The sequence below is a fragment of the Amblyomma mixtum genome, chromosome 8 (genome assembly GCF_055824585.1).
Source record: "Amblyomma mixtum isolate Tamu chromosome 8, ASM5582458v1, whole genome shotgun sequence".
Taxonomy (NCBI): domain Eukaryota; kingdom Metazoa; phylum Arthropoda; class Arachnida; order Ixodida; family Ixodidae; genus Amblyomma; species Amblyomma mixtum.
The window spans coordinates 109,940,595-109,957,139 of NC_143019.1; the positions used below are offsets into that span (position 1 = coordinate 109,940,595).

Below are 16,545 nucleotides of genomic sequence, written 5' to 3' on the forward strand. Positions count from 1 at the left end.
TACCGCCTCACGAACGATAGCGTTGCCTTTGAGTGGACCGAGGAGCAACAATCAGCATTCCACCAATTAAAACACGCCCTTGCAGCAGCCCCCACACTAGGCCATTTTGATCAACACGCCGACACTGAACTCCACATGGACGCCAGCAACAAAGGACTAGGAGCAGTGCTTGTGCAATTCCAGGACGGCGCTGAGAGGGTTATTGCGTATACCAGCCGAGCTCTTTCGCCGGCGGACAGAAATTACTCGACAACTGAAAAAGAGTGCCTCGCTGTCATCTGGGCCATCACCAAATTTCGGCCCTATCTGTACGGTCGCCCTTTCCGTGTCGTCACCGACCACCATTCGCTGTGCTGGCTCGCCAATATTAAGGATCTAGCGGGCCGCCTTGCTCGGTGGAGCCTTCGGCTACAGGAGTACGACGTCACCATCACCTACAAGTCCGGCCGCAATCATCATGATGCTGACTGCTTTTCTCGAGCCCCTGTGGAGCCGGCACCGGCAGGCGAATATGAAGAAGAGGACGGCTTTCTTGGGGCATTGGACACGGCAGATATGCCTGCCCGGCAACGCAGTGATCCTCAGATTGGTCAGCTGATGGCGCACTTGGAAGGCCACGTAGCTGCGGTGCCTCGCGTTTTCCAGCGCATGCTGCTGACGTTCAAGATAATGCACGGCGTATTGTACAAGCAGAACTTCGACAGCAGCCCGAGGTCGTGGCTCCTTGTTGTGCCGGAAGACCTGCGCGCAATGGTCGCCCAAGTTTGCCACGACGATCCTACAGCTGGTCACCTTGGCTACAGCTGGACACTTTCACGTATTCGAGAACGGTACTGCTGGCCGACACTTCCTAAGTACGTCCGTGACTACATAAGAACGTGTCGAGGGTGTCAAAGGCGCAAAACACCGCCCATACGACCAGCTGGTCTTCTCTAACCACTCGATCCACCACCTGTTCCATTCCACACTGTCCGAATGGATTTTCTTGGTCCATATCCAACGTCGCAGTCGGGCAACAGATATGTTATTATAGCGACGGACTACCTCACGCGATACGCGGAGTCCCGAGCACTCCCGTCGGCGACAGCTGTTGAGGCAGCCAAATTTTTTATAAAGTGCGTTGTGCTCCGTCACGGTGCCCCTGCCGTTTTGATCACTGACCAGGGTGCCGAGTTTCCTGCCAAGCTCACACAGGAGATCCCCCGTCTCAGGTGCACCAGCCACCGCCGAACTACTGCGTACCATCCGCAAACGAATGGGCTGACGGAGCGGCTGAACAAGACTATGGCCGTCATGATCGCCATGTACGTGGATGTCGCCCATTGCAGTTGGGACTCGGTACTGCCCTACGTTACATTCTCTTATAATACCGCTTTCCAGGAGACGACAGGTATGTCCCGTTTCCAGCTGGTCCACGGCAGACAGGTAACCATGATGCTTGACGCTATGCTACCGCACGAGCCGCCTGTCGACGTAGATGATGGTGCCCGACTAGTATGCGAGCGCGCGGAAGAAGCTCGGCAACTCGCTAGACTCCGCATCCAACACCAACAGCATGCCGACGCTCGTCGGTAAAATCTCCGTCGACGCGACGTCCATTTTTACCCCGGAGACAAGGTCTATGTGTGGACGAAGGTACGCCGTCGAGGTCTCTCCGGCAAACTCATAAAGCGCTACTTTGGCCCGCATAAAGTTCTTGGCCGCATAGCTGAACTTAACTACGAGGTGCTGCCTGAAGGTACATGGCCGTCATCACGTCGTTCACCACGGCCTGAAATTGTGCACGTAGTGCGGCTTAAGCCGTATTACGCGCGATGATCATCTGCCCCCGAACTGATTTTCCCACCCCCTTTTGCACTGGCCAGCAGGAGTTTTTGGGCGCATGTGTGGTTTTCCGCCGTGTGCCTTTGCTTTCGTGTTAGCATCGGGACGATGCTTCTTTATAGGTGGAGGTGGTGTCACGAGTGGAAGAAAAAGACGAGGAGCGATTGCCGCGCGCCGACGACGACGTTGCTGCTGGTGGACCTCCCTGTATTTTGGGTTCTTCCTCTCTTCACCTGTTCTCGCCGCCGGCCTGTACGTCATGCCGTGACAATATACGGTTAAAATTTCCTAGTGAGCGATAGTAGATTTGTGGCAGATTACCACGTGTTCTGTTAAGAGCATGCTTTGAGCTATGTATATGGAATGATTTCAAAAGGAGGCGCGATGATAAGTTGTTCTCCGTGGCACTAACAGATGCTTCGTCCCAATCAATGAGGTGCCCTGTTGATGCGTTGTGTTCCGCCAAAGCATTAGATGTACAGCGGCAGTTCATGACGTCATTCTGATGCTCTTTGGGCCTACGTTGTAAATTTCAAGTTTCGCCAATATAGGCAGCGTCACAGCCTTGACATGGTATCTTGTACGCCACACAAGGGTGTCTTGAATGTTCTAGGCGGTCTTTAACTCCGAGCAGCTGCTGTTTCAATTTGCTTGCAGGCTGATGAGCATTGTGCACGTCATAGCCTTTGAAAATGGGAGCAAGTGCCTCGCTCACCCTCGCAGCGTACGGAGTAATTGCACGCTTGGTTTCCGCGTTTTTCTTTTTTTGGCGAAGTCTGAATGCTTGGACGTAGCGCTCTTGGCTTTTCAGTACTTGCTTGGGGTATCCGTTGTCTTTCAGATCTGCTTTCACTTTGACGATTTTCGAGCGGCGCTTTTCCGGGCTCGAGCATAGGGTGAAGGCGCGATTACACAGTGGTTTGAAGACCTAACGTGTTTGTCCAATAGGATGTGCTGCTTCAAAGTTAAGGTACTTTCCATTGTTTGTTGGATTTCGATACACCGAGGTTTCAAGCCTGGCGTTGTTCCTCTGGACGAGGACATCAAGAAAAGGGATTCCTCCATTCATTTCTTCCTCCACTGGCAGTTGCACAGTTGGCTGGGTTGCGTTTAAATGTCCCAGGAAATGCTGCACGTCGCTGCGAAGCATAATGCTGAAGCAGTCGTCCATGTAAAGCAGGAATAGCTTCGGTGAAGGTTTGAATGCGGAAACGGCTAGGCCCTTAATGGCTTCCAATGCGAGGTTATAGAGCAGATCATGGAAATAGATGCTCCCTTTGCTCTGCCGAAACGCTGTCTGTAGAAGGTCCCGTTGAAAACAAAATACGTTTTGTCGAGACAGAGTATCAACAGGCGGCACAGATCTTCCTCTTCAAACGGGGTCCTTGAGGTCAATGTGGCGTCTGCGCAAACAGCGCATTTGCAGTACTGCACTGCGGAGTCCACTAGCACGCACGTGAATATGGATTCCACGTCAAATGAAGCCATGATGTCCTCGTCTTCAATGGAAACTTCGTTTAGTTTGTGGAAAAACTTTGTGGGAAAACTAAAAGAAGTTACCATTCAGAATTAGCCAAAAAACAGAAAAAAAGGCTGAGGCTTAACTTGGTTAAGCCTGGAGAATGCGAAGCATCATCGTGTCGCGTAATTTGGAGGCGCACAACCACAGCGACGGCACGAGGTGGGCCCCCGTTTCTCCACTGTCGTGACGTCATCGTGTCACGTGGTGTGACATCATATATCACGTGATTTGGAGGCGCACAACCACAGCGACGGCGCGAGGTGGGCCCCCGTTTCTCTACTGTCGTGACGTCATCGTGTCACGTGGTGTGACGTCATGTATCACGTGATTTGGAGGCGCATAACCACGGTGAAGGGCTGAAGTGGTAGCTAAAGTAGTATGCTTCGCATAAAACGCGGAATTCAAACGTGCAAATATTCCGTACACTTCGAAGTTGAGCGAGGAACTTGCACGCATTTTCAAAGGCTGTGACGTGCACATTGCTCATCAGCCTACCAGCAAGTTAAAACAGTAGCTGGTCCGAGTTAAAGACCGCGTAGAACGCTCAAGATACCCTGGTGTGGTGTACAAGATACCATGTCAAGGCTGTAATGCTGCCTACGTTCGCGAAACTGGAAATTTCAGACGATGGCTCAAAGAGCATCAGAATGGCGTCATGGACGGCCGCTCTACATCTAACGCATTGGCGAAGCACAATGCATCAACAGGACCTTCCATTGATTGGGACGAAACATCTATCATTGCCACAAAGACGAACTTATCATCGCGCCTCCTTTTGGAATCATTACATAAGCGTAGCACAAAGCATACTCTTAACAGAACACGTGATAATCTGCCAGAAATATACAATCGCTCACTAGGAAATTTCAATCGTATATAATCCCCTATCGTTGCACGCAGCGCTCTATGTGATCAAGGGGACCTGTACGGGAGCCGGAACATCGTTTTTCCTTTTGAAGAATTTGTTGGCGAGTGTATGTTCGTTATTTCCGCTGCAGTAAGTAATTGCAACGCTGACATGTTTATTCTGAGCCCTTAAGTGTAACGTGCGTACGCTGGCGTATTTTTATTGCGAAAGCAATATTGCTAGCACTTTTCTGCCGTCGGCGGAGGTCGTTCCTTCGCTGTCACGTGGCACGACCACGTGACAGCGTGACGTCACGACCAGAGTAGAGCAGGGTCCCCAACTCGTCTCTTCGGCCGTAGTCGTTCCTTCGCTCGGCGCGGCGGCTACCACGTGACGGCCTCCTCGGCCCGCCGCGTGCGGGCGCTCGCTAGGAGAGGACACACGGTGCGCCGCAGGCGCGCTCCGCTTAGTCGTGTCTGAGTAGTTGTACAAGGCGTCGCTGGAGCGACGTAATGCGCGCAAACGCCGGCGCCGTGCTGAGGAGACAGATGAAGAGAGGCAAGAGCGGTTGGCTAAGCAACGCGCCTATGCCGCAGAATGGCGAGCCCGGCGGCGTTCTACAAGTTCTCTTTCTTTCAGTCGCAACAACAATGCATCGCACCGAACGGGTGGTGACGTTCCTCCCTTCCTTTACGGTGCGGTTAGGGTGTCGACCGAGATGACAGAGAATTACTGCGCCATTTCCTTTCCTCAAAAAGCCGGTAGCCACGCGTGACCTGTAGACGCGGCGCACTGCGTTCCTTCAGTTGGAGGCGCTGCGCGCTTTCGCAACTTACCAGGCTTAACCAAAGCTAAGCACCCGCCAATATTGCGCTTGATTTTAGTTTTAGTGAAAGAGCCGGAAAAACGAGTGTAAGGTCTTTGACTGACGTATTTCCATGTTCGGCTATAGAGCGCAACACCTTTCTCGGATTTTGCTCCATAGACCAAGACACATAAGTGCGTGCAAAAGCAACAAGATAAGTGAGTCTTTTGAAAAAAAAAAAAACTACTTTCCTGAAATGGACTTCTTGCTGCGGAAAGTCAGTTTTTCAGCACGTAGCATAACAAAATCTTTCGAGAGAATATCTCCGCGGGTGAACTGAAAATGCGAACTGGTCATCTAATCACGTTGTCTAGGAAAATGCTAAAATAATTGCTTTCATACAAACTCTCATCTCAGAATGACGGCCTTAGACGCATCGCCCACACTCAGTGATAACAGCATGACCCCAAGTAACATCCTTGTGTTATGGTTGGTGCTATTAGAAGATATGTGAAATATCTCGGTAACGACAGATTACAATACAGCTGCGTGACAAGGACCGTCGTCGAAAGCACTTTTTAAAATGTTTAGATCTCCTTGCCACAGCGAAAAATGTAAAGTAAACCTAAGCTTCATATTTTACCTGAAGTGCTGAAATGTAGCATAATGTCCTGGTGGAATGTTTTGGGGGATCCCCCAAGGTGGAGTAGATTTGTAATAAGGGAGTAATTACTCATTGGCATCCACCCGAGCGCAGAGATACGGCTACAAAGGTAAGCTGTAAAGCTTTCTCAGAAACCTCGTAGTTAAAAAAAAATTCGTCCTGGTCCGGGGTTCGAACCTAGGACCACCGCTACACCAGAGCAGTCGCTCTACCAATTGAGCTAACCAGAACGGCAAGCCGTATGGCTGCGGTCCTTTGTAGCCGTGTGGCTGCGCTCGGGTGGATACCAATGAGTAATTACTCCCTTATTACAAATCTACTCCACCTTGGGGGATTCCCCTAAACATTCGACCAACACAGTTCCCACTTCGAGTTATTGATCAATTCGCTCTCGTTTTACCATAAGCTTGCCGTCCTGGTTAGCTCAATTGTAGATCGACTGCCCCGGTGTAGCGGGGGTCCTGGGTTCGAACCCCGGACTAGGACGAATTTTTCTTTAACTACGAGGTTTCTTAGAAAGCTGTACAGCTTTCCTTTGTAGCCGTATGGCTGCGCTCGGGTGGATGCCTATGAGTAAGCATAATGTCCTGTTTATACCACTGCTCCCAAGCGATTCTGCAGCAACAGATAGCCTACATATCCCCTCTCATTCATCTCGTGTTCATATAAGATGCAGGCGCTGCGGCGGGCAGAGAGGCAGTCGTTAATAAAAAAAAATGAGAAACATTTAAAACATAGTTTCGTCGCTACAAACCCTCTGTCAGTGCGATTGCTGCAGCAGGAGATACCACCAGTGTCGACATGAGATCTTTCATAACAGTCATAGCAGCTTATGCGTACAACATTTGGTCTCATAAAAATAGTTAACTTCCAATAAAGGCTGGAAGAATATCATCATTGATGCTAAAAACTGGCTTTAAGGTCATACGTAGCGACGAAATGTGACAAAACCATAGATTTTTACAAAAGACACCGTACGAGAGAAGAATTATATCCGCTTATCAACACACCAAACCCTGGCGAGTTGACCAAATAGAGACTCCTTGAAAACATTGGAGCTCTTTCAGCTGTAGGACTGAGCACTCTCACCCTTTCAAGCTTTCTCTGTTGCATTCGGAACAAGGTCGTAGCGTTCCTCGTATGTTCTCTTGTACGCGGTCTCATGTTATTTGCAGTGTTCGCATATCTCTCTCCAGGTTTGGTAGCTTTTGTATGTCTGGTTGCGTCCCAAGTGCCCTTTAAATATGGCGGTAAGATGATTAGCGTTATTATTACTTGCGTCCACCAGACTGCCCTCACCTGTAACTCGAGCTGAAAGAATCTGATACTTAAATCCACTCCTTATGCCGAGGCATAGGTTAGAGGCTATGATTTTAAGCAGATAATTTGCAAACGCTACATCATCGCATGGTGCTTAGAAGTGGCATAGCGAAACTAGGGCGCACAGTTTTCATCATTGAGAACTTTCAATGCGTTATTCCGCATCTAGGCATCACAGGAATCCACTGAAGAGCAGACACGCAGTTGGAAAATAGAGGTGCAGCACGGATTACACCACAAATAATTCCACAGACTGCAGCGAACTGACGTGTGCGGCGTGAAGCCAAGTTTTAAACACGTGGCTTAGCACCAGCAGACATCCTCAAGGCGCATTAATGCGAATAGGCGTACAGCATGGGGTTTGTTGCCTTAAGGCACTGCCTTTTTAAAATAATGTCCTTTAGAATCTCATATTGCATACTGAAAACTTCTACATTGCTGTGGAGTTCCCGATCGGATACTCTTTAAACTTTTAGGAAGTAGACCGGTTTCTTGCAGGCCGTCAGTCTACTCATGTCTTGTGACCTCATATAATGTAGATCATGTCTTGCATATCGAGCGTGTAGCCAGAACCAGAGAAGTAACAGTTCAGACGAGGCTGCGCTCTTTTGAAATTGAAGTACAACTCAACGCTGAATGTTTCGAAGCCCCAGTACCAACATGAAATGTCTGGAGCAGCTCATACTGCTGATGTAAATGATGTTTCGAATCTGTGCAGCACCACTGTCTGTATGGCTCTTTTAGCGTTCCAGAAAAGGTATTGTGCGGCGTAGCGAACAAATATCGATCTCCTTTTATGCCGACCGTAACGGGCTCGCTTCAGCAAGCTACCGGCCTGCAAGGAATTGTGAATGTCCACCTGGCTTCTCCACAGTGCACGGGTCTTTCATCGCAAGCGAGAAGGGATATTCCTTTTAGAAGATCCTAGACAAGTCCTGTCAGGTTTCTCTCTCTGGCACATCTATCCTGTGTATCCAACCTTCTTTTTTCTCGTCCACTTTGACGAAAGCTTTTCCGCTTTCAGTTTTGCTGATTTTTCCTAGCTTTTACGTTTTTTGTATGCAACTATCTTGGAGATTTTACGCTTTTTTGACAGCGTCAGTTGCCGCTACGTTACGGTAGTCTGCCTAAAAGATGTGTTGCTGTCTTCTTGCTAAGATAGGCGAACGGAGGACTGCAAAGCGACCAAGCTTAACTGTATTCAAAGACCGAATGTCTGTCACTTTGATGACAGTCGGCTTATTTCGCATATCTGATGAGAACATTCTGCTTCTTTTTCACATCGAATACATATAGGACAATATTGAACAATGTTAATTGGCATCACACGGGAAATAATTTAATAGCTGCGCAAGGAAATGGGGACTAGCATGAGAAGAAAATGTACAGAATCGAGCATAGTTTATAGAGCGAACATAGTTCAAATGAGCTGCACTGACTTCCATAGGAGATAGCAGGATATAATTTTGCGGAGCACAAGAGGAGCACATAGGAAGAAATTAGAGAAGCCAGTTTTTTTCTCTCATCTGTGTCGGTGTGTGGCTTTGGTCTTGTTTTGCAAAAATCATTACACAGATACAGGCACAAACTAGCTTGCGACAAATCTTCAGAACATCACTAAACACTTCTTCCCTGATTGCTGCGCAAATGAGGTAAAGATCTGAACCTCTAGGATACCATGAATGCCTCCACTGTATTAAAGAAACGTTTGCATCAAAAAAAGTGGTGAAAAGCAAACATTCGCCCGCAAAAATCTTGAAAGCGCACTGGATTACGAAAAATACACGTGTTATGAAAATATAATTTTTATGAAATCAAATTTCTCGACAAGTTGACTTAGCTTTGAAACGGATTTCAAATCAGAACAGTCAGTGCTCCTAATTATTTTCGTCATCCTACTCTTCACAGATATTTGCTTGGCCACTCAGTTTTTTTCACCTCCAGAAGTGAATATTAGGACATTATCATGGAAATCTCACGTGCTGTTTGCTGACGCTGGGTGTGTGCTTACAGGTGATTACCAAGAAGGGGGAACAGGTGAGAACTTCATAGCTCTGTTTAGAAGAATTTCGATGATTTGTTTTGTTCTTGGCATTCTTGGCATTCATAAAATAGCATAAGATGACACCCACGGTATGGTGCAAAAATGTAAAGAAAACAACATATTGTCTTGAAGAATAATTCTTCTGCTTTATTTTCACTGTGCTGAGGACTAGCTCTGTATCTATTATAGGTCCTAAATGGCACGACAGGTGCAAAGCACTTATTACATAGCTCAGTTTGTCTACAGTTCTTGTTACGAAACTGGCATTGAAGAAAAAGGGTACAAAAAGCAACCACCGAAATATGTACATGGCCGGTCGAAATTTTTCAGGCAACAGGGTCTGCTTTTGAGAACTATAGTAAGCAGTTGAGACACCTATGAAGCTCAAGCTATCTGTAGAGGGTTGAAGTATCGCTCTAACTTATGAGAACATTGATAGCTTTATCGGTATTTTAAATGCCGGGATATACCGACGAAAAGCAGACCCTGCGGCCAGGAAGTTTCGAACCAAACCTGCACATTATAAATAAATGTTTTATGTTCTAGTTATGCACGGGCACTGTATTACATATACTGAAAGGTTTTCAGGAAAGATAAAAATTGAAAACTTCGTAAAAATCTGTTAGTGATAATAGTGACATCTAACAGCTCACTTTACCAGGCTTCATATGGCTTGTGGGCAGTTTAGCATTGGGAGTATATCCACGAAAAAATTTTCCTCGGCATACCAGTCCTAGATGAAGTGATAATTTTCTTTCCGTTTTAGGAGTTCAAACTCACAGCTTTTAAAATATAATTGAGCGCAAGTACGTCTGTCTTGAATGTGCCGAATTATTGTTTGAATTAGTCATAACATCCTCTTGACAATCATATTAGTGCGCGCAGCACTATTGTTCATGGTTGTCCGACTCGCGTTTACTCCAGCATTCCAAAGAACCAAAGGCGCGCCAAACCCATTCAAGTGACCGTTCTCATGACAGTGCCCTCCCGTAAAATTTATTGCACGAAATGAAAGTATTAAATGTACTTTTGTGCATTTTTTGTACGAAATGTGACGGGAGCCTTGCGAGCTTGATGGCAGCGCTAGCGCAGTGAAACCGCGTGACTAGCTTAACAGGCTAGACGGTATGCTTGGACGGTGGCTTCCATTCTCATGGGCTAGTTCTAGGAATACATCGGCCTTTTTCTGCGAAACTGACTAAAATATGCATAGCCTAGTGGTGGCCTTCGCCTGGCGCGGTTCGCTGGCTTCGAGACGGAAGGCATTGTGCGAGCCGAATGGGCCTTACTTTTAATGGTATTATTCGGTTTATTGTGTATGGTAACCAGAATGCTGTACATGCCCAACATTGTACATGCCCAACACCTGTACATGCCCAACATTGTGACTGCTCGCCTTTGTTCTTAGGGCTCTGTGCGCTGAGTACCGAGCTGTCCTCGACTGAAAACTGTTTTCCAAGCGGTGTCCCACAAGTGCTGGAGATTCCATTCGTATCCCAAACCTTTCGCTTTGCACCCGTCTACCATGCTCTCTGTAACTCCTTTCCAGTATTCGTCGTTTGCGTCCACGGCCTCCGGTATTGATGCAGGCAAAAAATGCCCTCCCGTAGCCTCACTGCGGCTCTACCGGCCGTGGACGGTCATAAGCCGCCAGAGCGATCCCGAGAACTTGCTAGACTTTGTGACGAGTATGTCGACGACAGACTCGAAACCTACTCCAGGGTTACAACTTTCAAGCAATGGGATGACTCCCACAAAGTTCTGAGCGCCCGCTTTAAATGAATGATGACGCGAAGTCGTGGTTCGTGAATCACGAGGGCAACATATTCGACTAGCCAACCTTCACACAGGAGCTGCGGCAAATTTTCTGCACACCTAACCAAGAAGCTCGCTGTCCGTTTCCAGCAGTCTGTCGATTCCTTTACTTCTTACTCAGAGGACGTCCTGTACCTTTGCCACCGCCTGAGTCATCATCGTCATCATCAGCCTCACTACGGCCACTCCAGGGCAAAGGCCTCTCCTATGTCTCTCCAATTAACCCTGTCCTTCGCCAGTTGCGGCCACCGTACACCCGCAAATTTCTTAATCTCATCCGCCTACCTAACTTTCTGCCGCCCCCTGCTACGCTTGCCTTCTCTTGGAATCCACTCCGTTACCCTTAACGACCAGCGGTTATCTTGCCTTCGCATTACTTGCCCTGCCCAAGCCCATTTCTTCCTCTTGATTTCAACGAGGATATCATTAACGCACCTTTGTTCTCTCGCCCACTCTGCCCGCTTCTGATCTCTTAACGTTACACCTATCATTTTTCTTTCCATAGCTCGCTGCGTTGTCCTTAACTTAAATTGGACCCTCTTTGTTAGCCTCCGTGTTTCTGCCCCATAGTTGAGTACCGGTAAGATACAGCTGCTGTATACTTTTCTCTTGAGGAATATTGGTAAACAGCGATTCATGACCTGAGAAAACCTGCCATATGCGCTCCACCCCATTCTTATTCTTCTAGGTATTTCCCTCTCATGATTCGCTCAGCTGTGACTACCTGCCCTAAACAGACATACCCTCTTACTACTTCCAGCACCTGGCTACCAATAGCGAAGTGCTGTTCCCTTTCTGGGCTGTTCAACATTACTTTGGTTTTCTGCATGCTAATTTTAACCCCACCATTTCGCTCTGCCTGTTCAATTCATTCATCATGTTTTGCAGTTCACGTCCTGAGTGACTTAGCAAGTTATAGTGCGTTCGTCAAATTGCGAAGGGCATAGGCACCGTCAAATTCAACACCATGCTAGGCCAGAACCCCTCTACGGTGACCGCTATTATCTCCATATGTAAAAACTTGGAAGAGTTCTTGTCGTGCCGCCTTCAACAATACCCCAGTGATGACGGAATCATCGTTAATAGCAACCTGCGTTCCATTATCCGCGTCATCATAGGGGCTGCACCCCTGGCAGGCCACCCTCGTCCCTGGAAGCTCGAATCTACGGCCTGCTACAACAGGTTTGCGCAGCGTCATCTCAGTTGAATGGGCGCTTTCACTTGCGCCGTGGCCCCAGCCCGTCTACCACCCCTCTCCGCTCGCCCACCTATGCCTACACTCGCTGCATATCAGCCATCCGCCCGGGCCTCTTCAACTTTATCTGTGCCTATGCGTGGTCTTGTGGTCACTGTGGCATCATATGCTCAAGACCCTCCTCATGTTGCACCCTGCTGTTTTGTCCGCACAGTGAGCTACTACTGCCGGGTACGCGGGATGCGGAAAACAGCTGGGCTAATGCCCATCTTCACAGGTTACATATCCCGTGTCACTCATTGGCGACATGAAGAGCAGCGTGGTTAAGCTCACAATGAGCGTGCCCTTGTGCGCAAACCTCACGCTTCTGACATGCACATCTTCGCCTTTTGCTGTCTCTGTGCCTCGTCTCCAGAATCCAGGATGATTGTCGGTCCTTGCTTCGTAAATGATGCCACTCGCCTTCGCCATTTCGCCGACAGTCACACCTTCCTCCGACCTCTTAACTTTCGCTCCTTGTGCGGAAAGCTAAAGTAAACAGTTTTTGTAGAGAAAGATACTTACCGTACCGAAGTGTGCAATTCCTCAAGGCCACCCGTCGGATATGTTAACTGTCTTTATTGAAATAGTGAGCGCTGAAGTCCTCTCTTAAAAGGGCGCCGTTTATTCCGTCATTCGTCTCCCACTTTGTACTCTCATGCGCTCAGTGACAACTCCATGTCACGGTCCTCCGGCCTGTGGAGCTGATGGCACTCTTTTCAAAACCACTCGGCAATGCACCGCACTAGTTCTCATCGGTGACTGGCGGCATCATATAGAGTTTGCAGGCCCTTCCGCATTCAGAAGATATCTTTGCCTGGGACTTCTTGAGGTCATGGTCTGCCCACATCAATTGCCGCGAGAGCGTCATTCACATTGCGGACACCGAGCTGCGCCCAGTTCTGACTGTTTACCCCGCGTGCACTCGCCGCAGTTTACTTTGTTTTGGGCCCTGAACGGGAGGAGCTCCGGTTTCCCAGCTGGTTTTACAGCCGAAAGCAACCACTTAAGGCTTTAAGTTTGACAGGGACACTGTCCCAATCGTTTAATGGAAACACCGACGCGCTTTCCTGGCTCCCAAATTGTTCTTCGCGAGAATAGCTCATTACACAAACCTGAGTGACATTGTGCCGACGGGCGTGAATTTTTCACTCGCCCTCTTCATGCTCACGACTGTGTTTATGTCCGCGAAATTTACCTCAGGAGAAGCCCAGAGACAATACAAAAAAAGGAAAGCAGTTTTCTCGAACACACTCGGAGGCGCGCGCTCCCACGATCGCGACACGGGTCACGGCCCTGGTCCTCCACTCCGCGCGTCCTCGGCAGAGTAGCGCATGCGCACACACGATTCGGAATGTTTCGAGCCCTTTCTGGAGCACAGGGACAGGGAGATGCTGCTTAACGTGTGCTGCAGCGCCTACTCACTTTCTCAGCGCCGCCACCTGCACCTAAAGATTTCGGGCCTTATTATATTCAATTCAATTCTTTATTTTCTTTTGAGAGGAGGAGGCACGACTAAAGTCGCGACAACTGCTTGACTTGGGTCCAGGCTTATTACATGTTGGCACTCAAGGCGTACGGCTACCGGAATCATTACTTCGCAGGTTACAAGAGCACAAGAACGGCAAACACGTGTGACAATAATAGAGCATAGAGTAATTATTAAAATAAAGTGCAGTGAAATAAATGAACGAAAGAACACAAATTCCAAACATTGAACAAAACGCGCAATGATCATGTTTGCAAATGTGATGAAAACTATCTAAATTCACAAATGGATTTAGATAACGTATTAAAGGATTATTTGTCAGAACGATTTAGTAAAGAAGGGAGGGTGCAGGATAATGATTGCTTACAGTAGCTCGTCCGTGGGGTGGGCACTTTCCATATCATATTTCGACGTGTCGGGTATAACTAATGGACACGTTTTTTTTCAGCTTGGCGAGTTGCACACGGTAGTTATTGCTAGATTTCACAAAAGAATTGTAGCACTAAAATAATCTGTGATCATGCATCTCACAAATAGGAGAAATGTCATAGCGCAAAAATAACCTATGGAAAGGATAACGGTACGCAACATTGGCTATACTTCGTAAGGGTCTTTCCTGGAGCAAGTGCAGGTTTGTCAAACTTATGACACCTGTTTTGCCCGAGACGGGGTTGCAGTATTCCAGTAACGAAGACACCAATGAATTATACAGCATTTATTAAGTGTTTCCGGTAAATACATTTTAATCTAGATATGACACCAACAGCTGATGCTATTTTAGAACAAAGATACTGTATGTGTTTGTTACATGTCGAGTGCATTTAAAAGACAATTCCAAGGATTTTACCAAGTCAGCTATTTCCAAGATGTATTATATCATCTTTCCAAGTTGATTTAAGAGCGTGTTGCTGATGTTAAGCAGTTTTTTTTAAGCTTCGTCAAAATGTTGACACGCTCTGGCTTTCAGAAAGCCAAGCGGTGGAATAGTTAGCTATTGTGTATGTGTTTATTTTGTCAGCTTCGGTAGCTGAGAATTAAGTGTTTTGAGAGTTTCGCTAGCTGAGTAAAACTTCAGTTCCTTTTCTGTATATCGGTTCCTGAATTGTTTTTGAGGCATTATTTCCCTCTGTCCGTCCATCTGCACTCGTCTGTGCAGCGTGTGACTGTTTGCTTCACGTCTTACGCCAAATCAACGTGCACCTCAACGTACCGAGCTTGGACAGGAACGTGATCTTTACTCACACGAATTACAGTAAACTTAAACGCGCAGATTGAGAAGGGACCGCGTGCTGATGGCAACTACTAGCTACATAAAAAATGCGAATCGGTTGGGGACCACACTCGCACGCGCTATACTGAATTTCCTGCGGTTTTTCCGCCTGTAGATTTTCCGGCGTTGCCAATGGTTCTTCCTCACACATCTATATTCTAAATGTGCGCTAATCGTCATCTACTTGTAAGCCGGACTGTGGGTAGCAACATTAAATGGCGGCATCTGCGGCGGAGGCATTGGGATGGAAACGTCCTTAACATATTCTCAAACTTTCAATGGGTATACGGCAGGCCTTCTGGATTGAGGCTTGCCCTTTAAAGATTGCGATATGGCAGCTAGGAAACACTGTTTACAACTGGAAGTGTGTCGGCAGTAACCGTTCGGCTAAGTGAAATTGTCTTTTTTTGCTTATTGCCACAGTTTCTTCCACATTACATGGTGCGAAGACAAGCACTGATCGTGACTACCAGGAGTGTTCCTGAATATTTTTGTAGTCTAACAGGTTTTCTTTTACTACCTGATAGCTTCTCCACTTACTAAGTATTTCGCCGGAAGTAAACATGGTTTCTCTACCTTTTCAGGAAAGAGAGGGTGCACGCTTTGGATTAAGGAATCATTACTGCAGGACCCGCCAAAGCACTGCAAATTCTTGCTACTGGCCATGTGCAGTACAAATGCTTATAATGCATACACCTATGAAAAACCATACTGCGATGATTACGGATTTGTTCCAAAAGCGAAACCTCGATAAACATTTGTTCAGTTGTAATCACTTATTAAGATCTAAAAGCGTTTTCCGCAGCAACGGCCTTTTACTGCTAATTGCTGCAATGGTGCATCCAACATGTCATCTAGAGCCCGACTGGACTGTTATCGCTAATAAAATATGCATGCGTGTGGGCAGGAGGAGGAAAAATAATATTAAAAAGAAGTTCTGATTAATCTAATGGGTGTGGTCCTCATTGCAGGGCTCCGCTGGTTCCAGCTGCCCGGCAGACTTATTGTATGAGGGTCCGTTGGTCCTCCCGGTTATCGCTAGTCCGCAGTGCCTTCCAGCGCTCAAAATATATGTTTTCTGTCGGCAGATTGTTCGATTTGGCCCCACATCGCCAAGAAATGTGGAAGAGTGTAGGGCGGGCCTCCATCAGGGACATGCGTCGGTGTATAATGTTGATTGTATGATATGAACTTTACGGAGGTTTCGAAATTTTTTCGTCTGTATCTTCCGCCAAGACACGGCATCTGGGGTGTCTAATAACCAATGAGACGGGAGAAAGTGTCTCTTTCCCCTTACCTCGAGGCGTTCGTCATAAGAGGTTCTTAGGCATGGACCCCACGGCATGCGTAGAGCATGCGCATGCACCGAAGGGCACGCGTGTGAAGGGCATGCGTATGAACCTCCTGTGTTGAAGCGGTAAATCGATGTAACAACAGTTCGGTCTTCTAAATTCCGACCATGCCCACTGCGCGCAATTAAAAATGTTGCGTAGACAAGCTTAGTCGGGCATTGGTAGTACCACCTGACCCACTCGTTTGACGCAGTTCAACAATAAACGCAACAGCATATAATCTGTAGCAGTAGCTGGAAGAACAGCTTCTGCTGGCTTTGCAGGTAGCGCCATGTTTTTTCGCTTTGGCTTCATTTCGCCGAAGAAACTGGTGCAGACCCATTTCCAGATCAGCTGCCACGTAGCCTGATATCGCCGGT

General features: G+C 47.6%; 1 protein-coding gene across 1 annotated transcript in view; it reads left to right on the forward strand.

Moving 5' to 3' along the window:
• The window catches only part of LOC149333891 (uncharacterized), a 42,414-nt gene extending 26,826 nt beyond the window's left edge, over positions 1-15,588 (forward strand). Inside the window, exons 4-5 of the mRNA XM_089557815.1 lie at positions 8,927-9,019; positions 15,419-15,588. Of these exons, the coding sequence (XP_089413941.1) occupies positions 8,927-9,019; positions 15,419-15,588 (263 nt within the window). The remainder of the gene's footprint in view (positions 1-8,926; positions 9,020-15,418) is intronic.
• Positions 15,589-16,545: the final 957 nt, after the last annotated feature.